Source organism: Paralichthys olivaceus, chromosome 1 (genome assembly GCF_024713975.1).
Source record: "Paralichthys olivaceus isolate ysfri-2021 chromosome 1, ASM2471397v2, whole genome shotgun sequence".
Taxonomy (NCBI): Eukaryota; Metazoa; Chordata; class Actinopteri; order Pleuronectiformes; family Paralichthyidae; genus Paralichthys; species Paralichthys olivaceus.
Window position 1 is genome coordinate 17,295,515 of NC_091093.1, and position 23,741 is coordinate 17,319,255.

Genomic DNA, 23,741 nt, shown 5'->3' on the forward strand with positions numbered 1-23,741 from the left:
CCACACAAACATTTTAAAATACGAGAAATCAGTTGTTGTTGTTAATTAACATGAAATGTGAATATTTATACCGCAGCCTGAATGCCACTGATTTTGTTTATAAAGAGATCACTCAGAGAAAAAAGAGGTTTTCCAGGAAAAAAGTTTTTACTGAAAAAAAACAATGGTCATTTTATAATTTTATAGGATAAGATTGTATAAACATAAACATAGATTGACAATGAAAATCAGTTACATAAATGTTTACAATACATCTACTCCTCTTTTAGCAGGTGAAAGTAAAATGCTTTTAAGAGGTTAAAATCTTCCACGTTTACATCAATCCAAAGGTTTGACATACAGTGTTAAGTCATATGAGCTAAAATATAAACAAAGACAATTAGAAATCAATTTCAATTCTGAATTAACATTTTATCAATTCATATCTGAGTCTGACAACATCAGTGGTCTTGAATGAGCTGACATGCTTGCATAAATTCTAACAAGACAATGACACATGAGGTTTTTGAGGATCATACCGCACAGTACAAAAAAAACTGCCTCCCAACACATGACAAGTTGCTAGCAAAGGGTTGTTTGCAAGTGCGGCGACTGAGTCTCTGAGCATCCAGCATCTGGGGAGTGAGGATCGGGGTGTAGCGGCTGGTTGTTAATGGGGTTTGCAGTCAGAACAGCCTCCCCCATCGTCTCTGAGAGTGCTTTAGTGTAGTTAGTGGAGGAGGTAAACAGTACTGGGGTAGTTCAGTGGTTGTCAGTAAGACTAGAGACAGTCCACAGATTCAAGGCGGGTGGACAGAGCTGGACGGGGACTGGATGACTGCCTGTGGTGAGCAGTGGTGGAGCTGATGGAGGGACTGAGAGGGCAGCAAGTGGTCACAGCCTGTAGTTACCACGGAGATAACTCGTTTTGATGGTTAATGTGGTTTGCCACTGTGGATGGACCAACAGCGAGAGGCAGCTCAGTGATGAGGAAGATGCTTCCTTAAGAGTTCTTAGCGACCATCTTCATCGTGATGGTCTTCACTTCTGAGTACTCCTTCAAGCCGCTCTCTCCCCTGAAAAAAGACAAAAGGAAATACTGACAATGCTGCTCATTCTGTTTAAACTATCACTCTGAGGTAAAAATGTATGTGATGTTAAGCAATTTTGGTGAGTTTTAAAAACACAGAGTCAGTTTTAGTAATACTGTGTTAAATTTGTGTATTTGCATTTGGCAGATGACCAAGTGATACTCACAATTCACGTCCATTGCCAGACATTTTATATCCTCCAAATGGACACTGTGTGCTCAGCGCGTTGAAGCAGTTTATCCTGGGAAACACACAAAACATTGATCACTCTTGTGCATTTGACTAATGTGGCTTATGACTGTAAAACGGTGAATAACTGTGTCTAAAGCAGAACAATTACAACAGCATTTAGTAAGACTGATGGAAAAATATATTGTCATCATGAACCCTCAGGGTTAGGGTTAGGAGTGGTTACTGAGCATCTGGGAATTTCCTCTAGTTCCACCCAATATTCTGATATTAACCCAATAGCAACATTTTCAGATTACCTTTTCCCGAATAAGGTCATACTCAAAATAAGCAATAATCAAATTAATACATATGTAGTATTCTGACCACAGTCATATTACAGAGACATCTGTATGTCTTAATAGCATTATAACGTCTTACTGGGGTTATTCGCGGCTTTTTGCAACATCTACAAGCAGTTGCTAACTGCTTATATGATTTATAACATGGGTTTGAGTGTAAACAAGATGGAAAAAGTTTAGTAAATAGAGTTGAAGCTTTTGCAAAATTGGAAAGAAAACACTCAAAATGGTGAATGGTAGTATTGAATATGAACTATTTCAGATTGGGGTATTAAAAGTCGCAGAATAACGTCTGACATATGACATAGTGGACATGATTACATGAGTCATAATCAGACCCTGCTATGTAAACCTGAATATATATTCTATTTGGTAAAAACCAATCTGGAAATGGTGGAAATGTGGTTTTGCTTAGTATCTATGGTGATCTAAAAGTCACATGACTATTTCTTACACAAGTAACTGGAAACGAGACACCAACAGGATAGTGCACTGAAGATAAGCTGTGTGATGTGTGTGTGAGTGTCACGGTGAAGCCAAGATGGAGACGTCTACCAATGAGAACAATGTTATGACTTAATATCAGAGGAAAGTCTGAAGCTAATTCCTCGAGACATTAGCAGAATCAACAGATGATGCAAAAGACATGTGTATCAGATCAACTGGAGACCCAGCTGGTTGTCTGTCGATCCCACATGTTATTCCATAGTCATAAGTGGACACTGTGGTCTGTATCAGCGGTGAGGAAATGTTTGGAATAGATGGGATTTGTAAAGAAAGACAAGATGATGGCTTGGTCCTTAATGTTTCACAGGAAATCCTCGACAGAGAGGAGAAGTAGGAGGGTGATTGAGGCCGAATCGAGGATGAAGGACGAGGCAGAGAAATGTTTTCTTAGCTAAGCGAGGAGCGCAGTCAAGGATGACAAGTTGTGAAAATTTCTTGGCAGATGCTGCATGTTAGTTATACTTGTAGCCCTTCTCATGAGCATCTGCAGGTCATTACAAAAGAAACAAAAATAATTTTAGCTGAAATCAAGAAGTAACATTTTATGACCATTTCATTTATACAAATTATAAAATTGGGGTGTCCGTTTACATTTACAGTTTATGTTGTATGTTGTCTTGCACTGGCACATTACTTCTGATATTCTTACATCTAGAATGTCTGAGCTGAGGTAAAAAAGGAAGGAAAACATTTCTTTGCGGCTTGTGTAATGATAGTAAAATGGCACGATGCCAGTTTATGGTTTCTGGATGCCTGACATGGTTGATACTTCCCACATGAAAAATATTCCTGATTGCAGCTCAAGAGAGACGGCAGATGAAGCTTACCAGACAGTGCCGGCCTGCATGGCTGTGGATATGGTCATGGCTTTGTTGATGTCATTGGTGAAAACAGCCGCAACCAAACCATAATCTGAGTTGTTGGCTCGCTCTATCACTTCCTCAATAGTTTTGAACTTCATGATCTGCTGGACCGGTCCAAAAATCTGTAAAGACATCAATAACAGACAGGTTTGTTATTAACTTTCAATCTTTTCATTTAGGCTACTTATCTCATTATTTCTTATTATTTGTTATAGCTATGTAGTATTGGTCATTAACCAAGAAGAAGACATTAAGGACAAGTTCAGAGCTAAACTTTTATACTATGTATTTTACCATTAATGGAAAGTAACTCTAAGTGAAATTTAGAGGTAGTAATATTCTTGCTACTTTATACTTAAAATCAAATATTCGAGGGAATTACTGCATTTTTAACAACCTAGTGGCTCATTACTCTGCAGGTCAGACAAAACACAAGACAAACTATTTATTTATCATGCATTTCTATACGATAAACAACCCAACAGAATATAAGTGGCTACAATTAGTTTACATTCTATAAAACCATTTGTGTGTTACACAGAGCTTCATATGAATTAGTTGTGCTGGTAAAATCATAATCCCTGCTCTTTACCTCCTCTCTGGCGATTCGCATGTCATCCCTCACATTAGAGAAAACAGTGGGCTCAATGAAGAACCCGTTCAAGCCCAGAGCTTTGCCGCCACACTCCAGCTTGGCTCCTTCACTGATGCCGCTCAGGATAAACTCCAACACACGATTCTGCTGCTCCCGACTGATCTGTGGAGGCGAATGACAGAGAGGATGTGAGAACCCAGGGCAGAGGAGAAAGATTAAGTAAACGAGCCTGTTGTTTCAGGAAGTGATAGATCTGTTTTCTTCACTCACCTGTGGACCCTGCTCAGTAGTGGGATCGAAGGGGCTGCCGACTATCCTCCTCTTGGCTCTCTCCACACTTCTCCGAACAAACTCGTCATATATGGGCTCCTCCACAAAGATACGAGAGCCTGCTGTGCAGCACTGGCCTGCGTTGAAAAACACGCCCTGGTGGGCCTGTTCCACCGCCAAATCCACTGATGGAAAAAAAATAACAACGCTTATTATTTGAAAAACAACAGCCTGATTGAAATGATTTAACAAAAACAAGTCTGATTATTAAGAAATATATTTTTAATTGGGATCTTAAAAACAAAATGTAATGGTAACATATGCTACGTACATATAATAACTACAAGGTGTATAGTTACAAAATTTGCCTCAATATGTATTGGAGCTGTCCTGTACAAATCTGATACCTGACACCTGAGAGACAGGACCCTGCTGTTGCCCGCTAAGGGTTAACGCACCCCTGTGATTTATGGGTCTCGGCTGGAGCACCCGACTGAGTCAGGGTCCATTCTCCTGATTTACAGGCCTTGGGGAGCCCCTCTCACGGCTGCTGAAAGCATTTGAAAGCCACAGCACCCCCGGTTTGGTGAGCCATATAGGGTTTATATGAAACCCATCCATCCACAGTTTTCATAGCACTACAAAACAGTTGAGCATTTCAGGATTCTTACTCGACACAATGAAGTGCCTGAGAGTGGGACACAAAACCTAAGTAAACAGTGATAGTGGTCGACCACCTGGTGAAGGCCACAGGTGAACAGAGCCGGTAATAAAACACAACTTGAAAACTCACAATCTGCATCTGCAAATATGATGTTGGGATTCTTTCCTCCCAGCTCCAGCGTCACTCTCTTCAGGTTACTCTTCCCAGCTGCTTCTTGGATCAACTTGCCGACCTACCGGAAGGAAACACATCTGAGGTTTACTTGCAGAGATGCAGGCCTGCAGCCAGATCCGTAAATCAGCTGCAGCCATTAAAAAAGCTTAAAGAGGTTGGTTATTGCTCCAAACAGGGAATGCACCGGTAGACCACCTGAAACATGAGTTCAGCAAACACACAGAGCGAATATCCATTGCAGGTCTTTGGGAACAGCAACAGGAATAATAAAAGGATGTTTTAGCCTGAACAGTGTGTGATGTCTCATGAAGGGCAGGAAGAAGCGACCACAAGATGTGTTTGTGGTGTCCCGTGATCTGACTGACAGACTGACGGAGGGGAAGAGGAGCTGGTTGCTATGACAGGGGTCTCTGCTGACCTCAAGGACCACACTGATGTTTTAATTTTAGCATTGTTTTGGCTTGACTATTTCCAAATGCACGTTATATCATTTTAAATGTGTGTAGTAGTGTAGCAGTGAGCATCATCTACATTCAACTTTGTTACAGTTGTTGTGTAGTGATACGAAAAGCTGAAGTGTAAAAATGACAAGTTGCAGTTTTATCGTAGGTTAATGTAAATAGAATAAAACTGATAAAACAATAGAATAAGCTACAAATAGTTTTTGTGAATATGTGGTTGTTATGTTAAATAAAGGAAAACTGTAATAAATTAAATGTTGTCACAGGAAAGTACAGGAATATCTCACTAATTCCTGATACAGATCCTGCAAGTATCATAAGCATGATACTAATTAAGAACACATGCAAAACTGCACTAGGAAAAAATAAGATGTTTTAACTAACTATCATTTTTTTGGGACAATAGAATGAAACAGCTGCTTTAGCTGATATTTTCTCAGTGTCATGATATATTGACTCAACAGATAACAAGCCTGAGAATCCCCCCACACACAGACACACACTACCCTCCCTCACAACCCTACACCCAAACAAGTATTCATCTTCCTGTTACTCATGCAGCCTGTTTTATTTTCCAAGCGAACTGACAGGATAAAGTGGAAAAATACCATCTCAGTGTCCAACCCAAAAAAAAAAAAAAGATGGAAGCACATGGAAAAGACTCATCTTCAAGATACTGAGATCTAATCAAAAACAACAGGACAGAATCAACCGACTGCTGTGCTGTGGCTGGTATATATGGCGCAGTATATAAGATATATAAAAACAAGACGGTACTTGGCTCTGCTTCATTTTTTTATGTGTGCTGTCTGTCTTTGATCAGAAACACAAAGCGGGAGGTTAGCGTGTGTTTATTCAAGGGTAAAGGAAACACGCACGGCTGCCTGACTCCTCCATGTGGACTCAGTCTCATGTGAGTCAGTATGAAGATGAGCTGTGGTCCTAAAATCCACCTGTAGCTACACTACTGCTCTCCACCCTGTGAGCTGGAGATGCTGTGATGGCTACTATCCCCCCACCACTGCTACTACAGCGTGGTGACTCACTGTCTGGGCATCAGCAGTCTCTCACAGCACTGCCTCAGTAATTGATTCCAGATCACATGAAACAACAGGAAAACTAGTAAAAAAAAAAAAAGACGGGGCCGTTCACAAAGGAAACGTTCAATCAAGATGAGATGATAAAACAAAGAAGATGTTTATGTTAGAAGGTGTACATAATCAGTGTGTGTGTGTGTGTGTGAGAGAGAGAATTCATGTTTTATGTTACAGCATGATAGAAAATCATCAATCAAATATTAATACATTTCATACATGAGATAAATATCTGTAAAACATTCAATTTTCTAATTAATAACTGTGGCAATGTTTAAATCAAAGAAAATCGGTGATTGCAGCTGAGGTGCAGTTTAGATGAAACCAAAGAGCCAGAGAGTAAATACATATTTGACCCTGTTTTTATGTTAATCATGTTTGTCATGTTTTGATACCATGTTTCAGATTGTCTTGTATTTTTCTATCTGCAAGTTTTCAATTCAAAGTTAAATGATTGTAGCTGAAGTAAAGACATTTTGAAGAAAACCACACTAGCATACAAGAAATCAAATAAATGGAAAGAACTAAATATTCTTTTTTCTATTGTTGAAATTAGGTGACGTGAGAACAAGATTCTAGGGTCCTGTTAGCAACTGGATTTATATTTTCACAGCAGTGTTTTGAGCAAAGACTTTATATAAAGATGGACGACGCATCACTTTCCAGAAATGAAGCCAAAATATCTGGGGTACAAACGCTGCCATCAGGACATTTGGAGCCAGAGCCTGAGCAGTAACAAGGCTTAGGAGCACAGGCTTGGGAGCGAGGTCTCGTGTACTTACTTTGTACACTTATTTTACCTCGTGTCCCATCCATAACTGTGAAGGAGGCTCAATTTGTGACTCATACTGCAGCCAGCCAGCAGGTGGCGATGGAGAAGCTTTGGCTTCACTTTTGGAGGACTGTCATTTTGTCCATCTTTACATACAATCTATGATTTTGAGCCTAAAGCCAATGCTAGTAATTCTCTAAAATAAATAAATGAAAATGTCTTGCTGGCGTTAAAAGAAAAGTCAGAAAAATGCAGATATCGTCATATCTGCTGTTCAAATAGATGTCATGCCTATTCTCTGACATTCATTCAGGTTAAAGTTAAGATAAACCACACTGTCTAACTTTGCAATTGTTAATGTTTGGCTCCTTGTCAAGGACAGTGATCTGTGATGTCTTTACCTATGAGGGTTAATCAGAGGTGGCTCACAATAAATATATACGCACTGCTTCTCAAATACGGCGCTAACAGATATCTCCATAAACGACAGATCCAAATATTTTATAGACCTGGCTCATTTACCTAAGATGCATGAATGTGAGTTACAGGCCTGTCACATCAAAACATAAATCACACATTGGAATTGCTTTAAATGTTTTTTACCAGAGGGATATTTTGTAGTTAAATATAACATGTTTATAAATGATCTGCAGAAAAGGAACATGCTGTCACTCTTGCTGTTACCTCTGGCCAGAAGAATGCATTTGGAGCTCAACACCTCTGAGCGCTCAACACCTAACATGGTGTGTCCTTGACGATTTGGCTTTCTATTAACTGCTCCCCTGTTCTGCAGGACTACAAGGGTTAATGCTGTGTGTGCGTCCTGATTGTGAGTTTGATGAACGGCAGTGCGGAGGTCCATTAATACAGCAGAGACCGTGGAGGGGAGTTTTCAGAGAGATGTGTTTGTATGCTTTCGACACTGCAAATATGTGCATGTGTGCAAGATAAAATCTGAGCCCCTTGTCATGAGGCATAATGACAGGGCACGCAGCTTATGTAAGAGCCCATTTGTTTGTCATTTAGACTTCAATAAAGGCACACAACGTCCCATAATTACCCAGCCTGCTCTTATGTTCTGCACATGCTGGTCACTGTGTCACTTGTGTTCGCTGACAAAAGTCAGCAGTAGGCAGGTGTTGATCTGAGCCACTCGACCAGAGAGAAAACGTACCTCAGTCGATCCTGTGAAGGCCACTTTGTCTATGCCCATGTGTGAAGCAATTGCAGCTCCTGCCGTTGGCCCGAATCCTGGCAAAATATTGATGACTCCCGGTGGAAACCCGGCCTGTCAAAACAATATGAGAGGAAACAAGCTTTAGCGGAGATGACAGCAGAGCCAAGCAAAACCACAGGCAGTGTGGGGGAATCCGGACCCAACCCAACCTCCCTACTAGCAGAGAATGGAGAGAACATCAAAAAGTCGAAGGCAACAGACAGATAGTCTCCAAAAAGAGGAGAGGCCAGAGAGGATGTGGAGACTGACATTTGTACAACATTATGTGGTTTTATTAATATGCAGAGCTGCGCTGTTCCTTTTGTGTTTACCTCTATGGTGCATGACTGCACTGACAGAATGGACGACAATGTTGTGTTATGCACATATCTTACCTTGGATTTGAATTTAAGATTCACTTTTCTAAAACTATACGTACCTCGTGAAATTCTGTTATTAAATTTCATAACACAATTTGACAAGACTTATGTGTCAGCATTGATAACTGTTGAGTTTCAGAGGGATCACTAAGTCACTAAGCAGCTTGTTTTAAAAGTGAAATGACGTAACCGTTCAAACTACAGCATTAAGTGGACAGTATTTATACCACCATGATAATTCTGACTGCATTCATTTCAGTGGTGCTTTCAATCTGTCATGTTCAGTTTGGTACTAAACTTTATAATCACAGGGTTAATGCTGCACTCATGCACTGCTGGCAGAATGGTAAGAGCAGCACAATGTCCTCTATTCCAATTTGGGATTGTTATATTCCAAGGTGTTAGCCCTAATGCTAACCTTTAGTTCATTTTGTTGTGTTACGTATTTGTAGTAATTTGTTACCAAGTGAAACCAGATACATCGCTCCTATAAAATGAGCTGAACTGATTGCATTAGTAGTAATATTGGATTTAATTTGATGGAGCTGCCAGCGGTGGTGCATTTGCAGCCGTTCTGCCAATAGGTCCTGGCATGTCTGTTGTTATTATGTCCACATGGGAGAAATCACTGGAGTCAGAAATTCATAATACCTCCAACTTAGAATTACAAGTCTAAGGCTGACGTGAATCCTTATTATGATTTAGATCAAATATATTATGATATCACACATGAAATAATAAATTATACTTCTGTGGCTTTCATGGTCTTTTAACAGGGAAGTATAGTATTGTGAATGACAGCTGATCTGATGACAATGCTCTCAGTCTCAAGTAAGAGTTGCTCCATTGCTAAAAGCTACATTGACAATGGTGATTTGAATCACTGTTAGAAATGTGTTAATGCATGTTTATACATTTTTCTTAGCCCCTATGAAAACTGTTCACAGAGCAGTGTGTAAATTCTCGTGAGCAACAGGACTGTTGTTCAACAGCATCATTAAAGCCATGTTGGTGATAAGTGGAACTTTGGAAAGTTCTGCTCACCTCCATTTTATTGTATTAACTGCAAAAATATGAGATTTTAATCTGTGTGCGTGTGTGTGTGTGTGTGTGTGTGTGTGTGTGTGTGTGTGTGTGTGTGTGTGTGTGTGTGTGTGTGTTCATCTGTGCATGCCCAAAATAACTAAAACAAATATTCACCAAACTTAGTTGAACATTACTTGGGAGGGTATCTCCAGTTCGCTAACTTTTCTCTCTCTCTCAGAGGGGAATGCTGAGAGGGCATGGGAACCCCAAAATATCCCTGACTGGATATGGATGAACTGACCTTTTAGCTTTTATGCTAATTTGTTAGTTGGAGTAAACCTTACATTAAAATTAGGATTACAGACAGAAATAATGCTCTAGATTGGCAGGTGAGAATTTGAAAAAATGGAGAGAATAATTTGTACTGAACACTGTGTTCTTGGCAAACTGAAACCTTTAAGTGATTTTGATTCAGTTAGTGGAATATTAACGTCAGTCTTTCCAAATAAAATGTTGATCAAATGTGAAAACATTGTTGGTTAAGTGATTCTTGTCTTTTACCTCTTTGACGAGCGCGGCGATGTAGAGGCAGGTGAGCGGCGTCTGCTCAGCAGGTTTCAGGACAACAGTGTTTCCACATGCGAGCGCCGGGCCCAGCTTCCACGCTGTCATCATCAGAGGGAAGTTCCACTGTGCGTGACACACACACAACGGAAAAAGACATCATGCATCTGACTGACACACTGGGTGGTCACAAGTCAAGCTCAATAACTCATCGCTCTTAAGTCACTTACTCTCATTTTTACTCTGTCTAAACATAGTCAAGTGAGAAAAGGTTCTTGGTACTTGTAAAATATTTTCACTTCCCACAGTATTCTGAGAAAGCCGGGAAATTGCAACACATGTGCAATAGACCCGTATCACTGTACAACACACAGGCCTGTGTTATTTCTGCTTTATACAGGAGCCCATGGGGCTCAACGTAGAACCACACGCTTTCTGCACTCTTGCACAATCAACTGTGTCTCTTTCTCCTTGATGTTTTCCCCCTTTCTCACCATTCTCCTTTCCTCAAACCCACTATGTCAAATCCCCCGGCTCAGTCCTCTGCTTCTCGTTCCCTATTACTCAAACTCACTGGCACAGTCATTCTGGGGGCTTACCAGCAGGATTTATCCGAATAAACAGTGACTGTCAGGGAATTACTGGAAAATGCAGAATGTAATGACAACAAACAGGCAAGACTAAAGACCACTAGAATCTCTTTTAGACTCAGCCAATTCACTCTTATCTAGGGTTTTTTATATTTTATGCCTGTGTGTATCCATCATGCATGTCACTTGTCGGAAGGGAAATACTCACAGGGATAATTTGTCCACAAACTCCAATGGGCTCATATCTGGTAAATGTCAGAAACTCTCCATCTGTAGGGGAACACACACACACACACACACACACACATACACATTTAGCTTTAGCAATTTAAAGCTTGAAAATACCCCAAACAAATGAAAAATGTCACCACCTGATACCCCCGGTGTTGTTGACTCAACATGTTAATTTGTAAGTGAGTCCACACGCAACATTCCATGGTTACTTTACCCTGGTGAGAGATTACATTTCGTAGCGAGCATCCAACAGTGCAGGCATGTGTGTGTGAGTGTTTTAGGTCATAGAGATGGGTGTTATGCTGGAAAGGTTTATTCATTCCTCTTGCATTACTTGAATAAAAGGAGGTACTTATTGAGGGTGTGCCATGCTTGTTCATGGTCCACAAAAACAATTGATATTGAGAAATATGTGTATAAATTTGTGACTTCAGTTATCAGCTGATGAAACACTGCTTCATGTTGCGTTTGGACTGGAATGATCAAAGTAGAAAACATAAAACTGCATGGTGAGATGAAGTTAAGGTTGATCCTGAAGCTGTCAGCCTTTTATAATTTTTTTTATTATTTGCAGGATGAAACTCTGACCATGTCAGACATGAGATTTTCAAGAAGCGTCTGAGTATCTGTGAGGTTTGTTTGAAAGTATGACGTCTGAGACTGACTTATATTTCAATTTGGAACAAGCAACGTAAACTATACCACAATGTGTAGCCAAAGGTGCTCAACATGATGACGCTCCCTATTCATTACACACTGTCGATTTAAATTTAACACCACATTCATATCATAAAGGATGAATAAATGCCAAGAGGTAGTTGATGACAGATGTGCCGCACCTCATCCTGACAGGTGAACAAATACGATTATTAACTGCCTTACATCATACAGACGACGGGAATGTCCTTTTTTATTTCCTCTGAAAGTCTACAAGAAGAATAAAGCTTCAACCAGAGCCCTGGGAAAATGCTCACAATGGTTGATTTGGCAGCAGTGTACGAGAGAAGCTTTGAGAGGGACAATACAGTTGTATCAGGAGGTTTCCCATGTCCTCTCTCGTAGTCTTTTTTTCGTTTTTTGTGCTTCCTGTTGAAACCGACAGCCAACTTTCCCCTCTAACACCCCCACATTCAGCCGCCTCAGAGGGACGACACTGGCCTCCTCTGGACAATAAAGTTTGGATGGATCACCGATTTAATGCATAACTTAGCTCGGTACAAGTATCGTTTATATTAAAACGTATTTTTTTGATTTATAAATATGCCTTAAAATATCTTTATGGCTATTAATACTTCACAATACAGATGGATCAAATGACAATGGCTGTTGTAAAATACAAATCGGACTTGACAGTGTCTCCCAGCTCTACAGTTTTGCTGTGTAGTGATATAAAAAACTCAATAGGCTTTTCTGTCTTTAAGCAATACAATTTTTTGTGATAAACCTGTAAGATTAAAGGTTAAAATGTTTTTAATACAATACTTAAATGTCTTAAGCAGTTGAGAAAATAATAATTCTAGGAGTGAACAAACTGAACTGATCAAATCAGCAGTTCAGCATCTTACAACATCTTTTGATTCACTCTCACTCCTCTAAAACTTTTGTTCTTAACAAGCAAACAGCAAGTAATTGTCTTCACAAAAAGCTCTAAAAGCCCAGACTGAAAGAGAAAGACAACATCCAGCCTGTGAACATAGTACAACATCATTCAGCAGCTAAAGGGCCAGATGTTTCAATCTGGAGTTGGTGGAAACCAAAACAGAGCTTAAAGAAGGTGAATACTGGACTAGTGGTTCAGAAATGCAGCATAACAAAACCAAATGAATGTTAATTTGACTCTGTAAGAGCTGGATCCTATTAACTTAAAAGACGACAACATGTCAGCGTTTTGTTTCATCCATCTCTACGACTTTTACATGAACAGTTACCCTCATTTCACAAAACAATGGTTAAAATCAAGCCACATCTGATCACTGAATGAGTAAATAAAACTAAGAATCTAACCAAGCAACCATCGTTTGGTGCTTGTCTGTTTCATTTAGAGAAAACACAGTAAGTATTGTGGTTTGATATACAGCCCCAATAACGTACCAGGGATTTTTCATAAATGACACGTCTGTTTTCATCTTTGTTCTCATCACCATTCCTTAGTCCATTTCAACTCGGCTGCAGAGCTCAATCAGGGACCTTACCCATAGGAATGGTAGTGCCATGGATCTTGTCTGCATATCCAGCGAAGTATCTCAGTGTCTTTATGGTTCCTTGGAGGTCCACAAACAGGGTGGGCAGGAAAGGCTTCCCACTGTTCAGTGACTCAATAGTCTGAAAAGAGATGGGGGAGAGACGTTTGAGAAATATGTGATATATCCTTGTGATCCTCGCATAATTCCATACTGCTCCTGCCTTTACACTCTCCCATGGGCGAAATAAGACACAAAGATAACACTAAAGTACAAATACAGCCCCTAAGTTACAGTTACAGATGTTCTCTTTAAGGCAGAGCCGAGTTTATTTGTATTTTTAAACACAGATGTAACTCAAAGTGCTGGGCAGAAGACGTTAAAATGCATTATTAACAAGAAAAGCAAAGGAAAACAGTTTTATAGGCAGCCACAGCGCTGTTATAAATAATTACATAAACAGGGTAATAACCACATGGACAAGAGAATTTACTGTTATATCCATGTGGGAAATAGATTCTCTAAACTAAAAAAAACGTAACAGTAATTGATTCAGATAAATTCCAATGCTCAGTTAACTTACAGCGAGATAAACACTATCTCTCTCCACCAGGTCGGCCAGTTTGGCCAGCAGACGACCTCTCTCCGATGCGTCCATCCTTCGCCATACAGAGCCCAAAGAAAAAGCAAGGCGAGCCGCCTGCACTGCTTTATCAACATCCGCCTGTGACACAGGAGGGAAACACACTAGTTATCAAACAGGTGTGTGTTTGTGCTTCCTCATGAAATCTATCCTTTAATGACATCAGATTACCAGAATATTATCTGTTGGATTTTTTTCTGCTCAAAGTTAATGAAATCACAAAGGCCTAGAATAAAAGCCAGTGCATCAAATAACCTGATCTCTTATCACACTTGTGCTTTTTTCTAAATTCTTAGGAAACTAATAGTTTACTCCTGTATGAAGAAGTAATGACAATGTGTTAGTTTGTAGGAAAATGAAAAACTGTCTCACTGCATGTATTAAATTACTAAATCAAAATTTTCAGATTAAGTCTTTGTATAAAAAACATTGTGACGAGTCTATAAAATTCTAGGAGTCATTTCACTGATTAAATCACCCACCAATTTGTAATGTGGTTCAATTGAGTCTTCAGAGAACCAATCCCATAATCATGCATAAATTACAATCATAACATAATATAATAACACACTGACCGGGGCCGGTGCTTGGAAAGCATTTTGATGCAAATACTACATTTAAAATGTTGAAATTAGGATATTACCTGGAAAGGTTTGACCCTTTTACTTAATGATTTCAGTATTTCTTCCACCACTGAAACAACAATGTTTTCACTGAAAAACAACAGAGGGACAGAGAATGTTGTGCTGCATTTACCTTCTCAGCTTCCTGGACCTCGCAGATCTGCTCTCCAGTAGCTGGGTTGCAGAGAGGAAAGACCTTCCCACTAACAGAGTCATGCCACTCATTGTTGATGAAAATCTGCATCAGAAAAAAAAAGGCAGTTTTTAGTATTTTAGTCAAAGATAACCTGAGTAAAAGAGATTAAAAGTCATGATTTTATAGCTTCATTACACAAACCAGGTGCTCATGTGGATTATTAAAACATGTTGATCTTGAATGAGATAGAGAGAAATGACTAGCCTTTTTATATCTAAATATTGATGTTATGTCAAAGATTCATTGCACCATTTTGGCTGCGGTCTTGTGCTTGTAGTTGAGGCTGTGAAAGACTAACAGCTCTGCAGGCAGCAGCCACAGCACATCCAGGCTCTTGTGTAAGGGATATGGGAGAATCTCTGGAAATCTGGACACAGATTCCTGCATGTCCAGGATTGCTCTCTGGGGAGTGCTCCACCATCCAGACAAAGGGGGTGGGTGGATGGTGGAAGGGGGGGGGGGGTGGGAGCAGATAAATCCCTATCAGCCAGCAGAGCCCCTACACCCACCCACCAAACTTCCCACCCCCAGCATACAGACACACGTTCCACAACATCACTGCTCGTTTACGAGATCATAAAACACGTGCCGCACTTGGTTTCTGTGATGCGTTAAAGCAAGTCTTCCGTTAAACAACCGCCTGGGATTCCAAACAGGACACGTCCACCGTCCTTTGAGACCAAAAAAGGAAAATAAATGTTTGCACCATCACAAACTGAGAATTATGTCGTGAGATACGCACAAAGCCTTCATATAAGCTGATGAAAAGAGGAACAAGATGCACGGTGTGATTTCAGATCCCAACTCCATCTTACGCAAGTTAAGTCCCCCCCCAAAATAGCCTCCTTTATAGCTGACATGTTTAGATCCATTAGGCAGACAACTCACACACTGTTTTTAATGGCTGTCAGTCGCTCTGATAAATAGAGTGCAAGGAGAACATCTGCTGGCACAAATCCCTCTGTGTATACATATGCTCTTACCCTGCTTCTACTTGAGATGAGCTGAGACACACTGTGAGCAAACCTGAGAGCAGGGTTCAAGTATCCCACTGGCCTCAGCCTCCCTAAACTCTCCAACATGTTTACCTCAATAAACGCCGGGCTCTAAGTACTATTTAATTGGCTGTAAACTGTTAGCTGTGTTTACTTTTGGGTTGGTATAAAATGCCAGGGAGTCTGAAAACCTCCGGAGCCGCAGCGAACACATGACTCTGCCCGTCTCCTCCGCTTCATTCCCACGGCTCTGGGGTTCATAACGTGGGCTCTGCGTATGAATAACTCACATGCAGATGTTGAGGTGCTCAGTATCTGCGTGTACCACCCTGCAGAACCACGAGTTAACGGACTCATTCCTTTGTACTAGTCCCTCAAAAAAAAAGAAAAACATCCCCCCGCAACACACACAGATAGACACAGGCCAGAGTGGCTTCCCTTCTCTACCAGCCCGGTATTCTCAGGCGCCTTCCATCAGAGGCCACCTTTAATCTGCCGCTCATTAAGAGCACTTCATAAAATTGTCAGTAATGATAAGGAGCAGAGGGCCAGCTACAAAAACAGAAAGTCCTGTAGAGCACTGAATTAGCTTTTAAATTTATAGGGGCCACTGAAGTGAGGCGCCCTAAATCAGAGGAGCCCCCTGACAGCCTCAACAGTCTGAGCAAGAATGCAGACCATGGGTAGCTTTATGCATGGCGTAACCCCTCTCACAGGACGCTGCTGAAGGAGAACGGATGAAGCGCGAGAACAGTGGAGCAGGCCGCCACCTAAATCACAGCCAGAAAAGGACAACTGTCAGCCGCCGTTTGGCTCGGCCCTCTCTCCGGGCCTGGACTGGTGTTAGACTTTTGTCTCGTTCCATTGAGAGACTTGATTAAGATGACAGGCCCGAGTTGTAAATCAACCCTCAAGGTTTCTTAAAATTGCTTTTAGGATCATTTGGACGAGGGGCAAAGAACACAAGAATGAAAAAACAAGTGCATGGGTGCACATTTTCAAATGACAAATAGTGTTTTCTTTCCCATTCCCTGCAGGGTCGTTACTATCACTTCACAGGATGGTTTCGTGTTTATAAAGATCTGCGCTGCCAGCGAGTTCATAGAATTAACTTGGTATCCAGAGGCTACAGAGATGATGACAGCATTTTCAAAATAAACAGGTTTCGGCTCTCGTGGTGATGACAAATTAACTACAACTTTTAAGTTCTAACATTTTGTACAGCTGAACTCGTGAAAAACAAACAAACATTAAAACTGACAAAAAAGCTCTATATATGTGACGCCTGAAATATAATGAGGAGGCCTGATGTGGATGAGAGCTACGCAGTAAGCTTACAGGTCAGGACTTTGTGCATGGCCCACAGGGCAGCTGCAAACATTTAGCAACTCCCATGCTTTTCTGCATAAGCTGTCAATCACATTCTCCAGAGACGACGTAGCCATGGGGATTATGAAAAGATGAGAAGTTATGTAAACAAACATGTTTTAAAGTTTGTTTGTTAGTTTGATAGCAAGATTCAAATCAGATGTAATTTTGCGCCTGTTTGCTAATTTGTTCATCTATTGCACAACGTTTATGTATAATGTAAGAAAACAGGGATTTGTTCGCCTTGCACCTCGAAAAATATGATGATGTTATTGTCCTGCATTTTTTCATATTAGCACAAGTTTGCGTGATTTTTTTGGTGAGAATTCATTTTTTTAGGAATGAACTGTAATGGGAAGTAAGAAATGCCAAAATAGTTTCTGCAGCCAACAAAACATCTGTTTGGCTCTTTGCTTCTTCTCACAGCTCAGTCGCTAACGGCTGACGGAATATGTAATGCTGCTCGGTTCTTGTGTGTTTTTTTAAGCAAGGGGATACGAGGGGGGAGGACAGGACGAGATGTGGCGTGGGTTGGTGTGAGGGGGCAGTTAGGAGTGTATGTGGGTTTATAGATGTGTTTGTGTGTATATATATATATATATATATATATATATATGTGTGTGTGTGTGTGTTTGCGTGTTTTTGCACAACACGCCAAGATTCCACAGCCACATGAGTCCTAACCGGGCACCTGCAACACTCGACTGCGCAGGAAGTTTCATATCCTCCTCTATCACAGGACCTCTATTTCCTCTCTGTTTCTGGATGGGTTTCAAAAGTCTTATAATTACTACTGTTACAAGTGAGTGGAGAGCATGTGAAAGTGGAGACCAGCTGGTGTGTTTTTTTTTTCTTCTCCTACTCCTCCCCACATGTCTGAAACCATGGAGCCTTCATGTTTTTCACTCACACGCCCACAGACAATGCCACCCTGCGCTCCCGGGTTTGGCGAGGGCGACCTTGCTGTCACTGACACGGCAAACGTCTTAGTTTCGTCGGGGTGTGTGGGCAAGCTGTTGAATGTTGTTTGTCCTGACTGAGAAGTTATGTGAGAAACAGTAACTTGACATGAGGCTGTAATTACAAACTTCTTATTCACTGTTTTCAGTTATTTCACACTTCTTCCAGTAGTAACACAACAGACTGGAGTAAATTATTAAAAGAAAAAAAAACTCAAAAAGAAGATGTTAGATTTGATCTTTTACATACGAAAACAAACTTTTGAGGCAGATTCTTATGCAATAAATTGTCATGTCAGTAATTCATCCAAATGAAATCCATGGATCCCAGAATTTAGTCTCCTCTCCCAAACATGCCAGAAACGTTATCACTCAACATAAAGATATTATTAAACAAAATATATTAGTGCTTAATCTGCAATCATAATGAAAGCAAGAGCAAAAAGACAAAGGCTCCATGCAGTTTCATTTTCATAAATCATCTCCTCCTCTCTACTGGTTTTTTTTCTCCTTTGAACATCTGAGGTTTGATGGGTTTCCTGTGTATTTAACCATTCTTTCAATCTCAGGTCAAGGAAAACATTTTACATCGTTTCACTCGTGGGATCAGTGGACAAAAAGGAAGTCATTTTTAAAGAAATGTGACGGTTCTCCGCAGACAAATAAACGTCTCGAGGAAGACTTGTGTCTCTGCTGTGTCTGACGCTCACATGGCGAAAGGGCCTATTCCAACAGATTTATGAAGCCAAGCGTTTTTCATAATGACCACATAAGGATTTACACGTTCCTTGTCAAGAGGGCTGCAGACCGAAGGTATGGGAAGTTAACAGGGTAACCTCGCTGTCACTGCTCTTCCTTAAACAGTGATTAAGAGACGGGGGACACAATGTTGACGTGTCTAGTAAAATGATAATTTACACTCGCTACGCAGGTAGGCTTTTCACACCAATGGACATGTTAATGGTAGTGCACACTTGCCCTGTCACAATCAAAAAGAGGTGTTCTGGAGTGTGTATGTGTGTGTGTGTGTGTGTGTGTGTGTGTGTGTGTGTGTGTGTGTGTGTGTGTGTGTGTGTGTGTGTGTGTGTGTGTGTGTGTGAACAGGGTGATTGTTTAAGCAAAGGCATGGAGAGGGGGTGGAGGGGTTTCTCGCTGTGCTCGTTGCGATAAATCATTCAGTTGCACAGTATCCCCTAACTTTGGCTCTGTTTGATCTTGATCGCAGTAAGATGGTGGTTTTGAAGTGAAAAACTCCAGAACTGCAGGTCAGGCTCTGGCAAGGCAGGGCCACTAACCCACACAGTGAGACAGGGTCATAATTTACACCCCGGTGGACAGCACCTAGCATCGGGGAGCCCCAAGCCTCCATCTGTACTATCTCAATCAGTGACAGATTGATGGAGCCTCTTATTCATCCACACTGTGTAGATGTCTCTGCATAGACCACTCTACAAACACACAGCTCTTTGGTGGACAGGTTCTGCACAGGTTCCTATGGAGAGGCTGCATTAATGCCACAGTGAGCAAGAGCAACAAAGGAAATTTACAACTGTTGATTATTGAGAGATGTGTAACTCAGACAATTAACAAGGCCACTGAATCTCATTCCTGAGTCTGGTCCTTGTTAGCTCTTTCTATTTTCTCCTATTAGAACTACAATAAAAACTAATTTTAACAATAAGACACATTTTTAAGTTTTCGTCTGCATTTGTTTATTTGTTTGTCTGTTAGCTGGCAGGATTACGTTAAAGCTCCTGGGCGGATCCAGGCATTTTTTTCTTTTTTTTTCTTTAACATTACAAGATAAGACTTTTTTCAGCCTTTTTTAAAAATTTTAATAGAACAATTCATGGATCTAAATGGGAAACGTTTTTTAGAGGACTAATGTTTGTGCAATTTGGTAAAAAAAAATCCAGATCTAGTGAATGTGGTTTCAAGAGGGGTGGGTTGGACATTGGCTGAGGTATGTGCTCTACTAAGTGCCATTCTACTTTCTTATAAGTTAGCACTAAAAATTCTCCAAAATGAATCAATAACAGGTTCTATTTTATCAATATAAAGGGCAGGATATTCTCACTTTACACATGCATGTTTATCACAAGAAAAAAATGTATGGACTGTTCTTTCAAAGCAGAAAGATGCTTTTATTTCTTTTCTTGCTCATTTCCCCCCATTGAGAGTCTTTTTCTAACAAGTTATTATCACTGGACTGTGTACAAAAGAACACAGAGGCCAGAGGGATCACCCACTAAAAAGAAAGGCTAAACTGGCTCTCTTTTTAATGGCTTACTTCTCCTATCAACCTTTAAACAGTTTCTACCCGGTTGACCCCCCCCATGGCTTCTGTTAAAACAAATGTGTGGATGGAGAATAAGGAGAAAACTCTCATGGTTTTTAGCTACAAGATAAAGTGTGTATATGAAAACCACTAACAATAAACTGAACTCCAATTTTATGCAGATGCACAAAAGAAGGAGGATAAAGTGTTCACTGATGCAATCATGCAATGTGTCTTTGACAGTGAGCAGTTCATGACTCGGTGAAAAGGGCAAGGAGCAATAATATATTTTATCACATGCTTTGCTCTTATAGAAGCAAACGTCTTAAGATACTGTATCAGCCATATCACTGTTTCCAGGGTTGCTCCGATGTAATCTTTGCATTGCAAAACACAAAGAAATGGATGTGTGGACTTAATAACTGAGTTTGTCAAGGTGTTTGAATTTTTTATAAAAGTTGGGAAAAGCTTAATGTCGCATTCATATTATAAAAAAATTAAATGCATGTTGGTTCAAAAACAATGTTGGAGTAAATTATGAGTGTAGACTTGCATTTCCATCCACACACCCTATAGGCCAGTGAACAGTGTTGGCTGTTTCCTTTGCAAGTCAGTGGGGTGGAGAACAGGAACAGGGTGTGAGGAGAGCCCACGCCAGGGGTGCCCATAAATCAGGGCCCTTCTGCCCCCTATGTCCACCTAACCAACAGGGACTGGATGATCCAAATTCCTGGGGGTTAATTCACCAAGTCGCTCCCTAAATTTCCTCTCCTGTACAACACTGCGTCCACCCGTTTAACCAACACTCTGCACTGAGGGAATGGAAAGCTTGTGGAGCCGGCCGTCCTCTCTCCAGTGCAACAGCGGCGTGCCCTTTGCACTTAAAACTCTGAGGTATGTGTTAACACACAGCAATGATAGCACTGGATGAACTTACACCACACTATCATTAATCTGTCCTCTATGAGACGTGCCCTTTAATCTCACAGTCATAAAAACACTTGTACTGCAGCTAACAGACACTTTCAGGAGCGATGATGACACCTCAAACTAAAAATCCCACACAAACCAATGATGTAAATTGACTTCAAAGTGTGCTAATAAAAAAAGTATGAAGACACAGTATCAAACAGAAGCAAAACAATTCGTATGGCTGCTAAAATAAGTGTTTGGGCAAGTCTCACATTTAAAGCACGGGTTTAAATGAGGAACTAATATTGAGAGATTGACAGATTAATTATTGCTTCCCTTACACCACAGTGTTAACTGCTACTAACTTATCATGGCAATAAACAGTGAAAGCATTTCACTATAGATTATAGGTTTTGCATAAAGCCCCCTGAGTTAAGACCAGATGTTTGAATTAAAATCTCTCAGACAACAGATTTTTTAAATGGTAACTTTCACGGCTCAATTAAAGTTCTTTGTTTCACTCTTTGTCCAGCTGTTTCTGCATCCCCCCCTCACCCACACACATCAGGCTGCAGAGATCTGATAACACTTTTTTTTACTTGACCACGTCCTATTGAATTTTAAACTGTTTAATCACCAAATCAACGTTTTTATTATTATAATAATGACACTATGCCTGACTGTGTGTATGTATGTGTATTGTCACACTGTTTAAAAATGCTGCAATCACTAATATCATTAAAAAGAAAATATTTTCAGAGAAGACACAAAAGGATGCTGGCTGTATTTGCTCTGGCTTTTACCACTGATACCTGATATGACTTAATTACAGAAAATTATTTTAATAATTTTCAATTTAAGGTCTGAATACCACATGAAGCATTCAGTTATGTTATAATCACAATGGAAAAATGAAAAAAATCGATCCATTTGGCTGATGTAATATATAAATACCATACAGGAGATTTTAATTGAAAAATGTGTTTTATCAAAATTCAGTTACACATACAGTGACCTGCTACTGCCACTTCAATGCAGAATAAATATATAATTAAAAATTTACCATGAAGTCTTAAAAACAGCATTACTCGGTTCATGACATGCTCTTTGTTAATACATAATTTGATCTATTTCCCCCAAAATATGATTATTTTAGAGCATTTGCACATACTACAGAATACGGAAAATAGAGAAAAATATTTTATTTTCATATCAAGGCTAAGTGATATTTTTGCCAAAAGTACACTAAATAGTTTTAAGCAATAAACTAGTTTTTAGATCAAGTCAAGCGATGACATGAACAAACTTTAAAAAAGAACGTCTAAAATATGTTATAGGCTACATTTGATCTTCCCCACGTGTTTAAAACTTTCTCAGCACTTACTGATAAATTAATGATGATCTACAGCGAACACGTGGAGGCAGAAACACCTCAAACCGCGCAGTGTTCCTCTGAACTGAGCCGGAGCTTCAGGCTTAACTTTGGTTTCATCAGCTCCAGACCTGAGAGAGCTGCTCGCTTTCTGAAACTTCAGCTGCTCACACAGAGAAGAAATAATTATAATAATAATTTAAAAAAAGTTTTGTTCCGACAGCTTTATAAGCTCTGGCTGAAAGTACACGCGATATCTGCGAGGAGGAGGAGAAGTGGAGTGTTTACGCGCAGAGGACGCGCGGTGCGTGGAGACAAACAGACCTTGGTGTACTTGATCTCCGGGTTGGGCACCGGTGAGGGCATCAGCTGGAGGGCTGCCATGAGAGCGGCAGGGTCGCTCTTCACCTCTCCGGGCATCTCGATCTTACTGGAAGTCATCACGGCAGTCTCTCTCTCTCTCTCTCTCTCTCTCTGTCTCAGTCCCTCTCTCTCTCTCTCTCTCTCTCTGTCTCAGTCCCTCTCTCTCTCTCTCTCTCTCTCTCTCTCTGGAGCCTGCTGCGCCGCGCTGCTGGGACCTTCCTGCAGATTTCTGATCAGGACTTCGGTCTCCTTCCTGGGTTTATAGCCAGGTGTCGGCCGCGCTTCTCTCTCATTGGGCAGAAAGGGGAGAACAAGGGCCGTCCTCTTGGAAATTAAATTCAAGCATTTACATAAACGACCTCAGCCTTTGCGTGTTGAGGAGGAGAAACACGTCCACCCCACCCACCTCCCACTCCCCATGCACTCCCCTCTTTCTTCCACTACAACCAACAGCTGACTGCCCTCTGCACTAACTCCAAGTTTAGCACATTTCACTGCTCAGAACCGAAACACACCACATTGACTGGCCAGAGAAGTGTATTAGAGATCACAGGTATATTATCTGATTCCAACAAATTTCTATTTGCCACATGTTTCTTCCAGTAGAGTCTGAATAACGCAGAAGAAAAACCAAAACATGTTGTGACGTATGTTATAACTTTTTACACTAACTCATGTATTCTTATTAAAGTATTTCCAGTTGAATGATTCAGCTCAGTAGCTTAATTTTCTATAACACAAACCGGTGGGTGGATCATGGAACAAGGACCTAGACATGCACACCTAAAAAATAAATAATACTTTAAAAAGTAGTAGATTCAAATTGAAATGATCACAGGGTG

General features: G+C 40.5%; 1 protein-coding gene across 1 annotated transcript; it reads right to left on the minus strand.

Annotated features, from left to right (window-relative positions):
• Positions 1-128: 128 nt before the first annotated feature.
• aldh1a2 (aldehyde dehydrogenase 1 family, member A2) lies at positions 129-23,169 on the minus strand. The gene is made up of 14 exons (XM_069523817.1): positions 23,028-23,169; positions 22,861-22,985; positions 14,590-14,694; positions 13,774-13,914; positions 13,203-13,332; positions 10,985-11,046; positions 10,184-10,312; positions 8,175-8,288; positions 4,629-4,731; positions 3,836-4,020; positions 3,563-3,727; positions 2,935-3,092; positions 1,237-1,311; positions 129-1,055 (listed from the first exon to the last, which is right to left on the minus strand). The coding sequence occupies exons 2-14, from the start codon at positions 22,975-22,977 to the stop codon at positions 983-985; spliced, it is 1,557 nt and encodes a 518-aa protein (XP_069379918.1). The 5' UTR covers positions 22,978-22,985; positions 23,028-23,169; the 3' UTR covers positions 129-982.
• Positions 23,170-23,741: the final 572 nt, after the last annotated feature.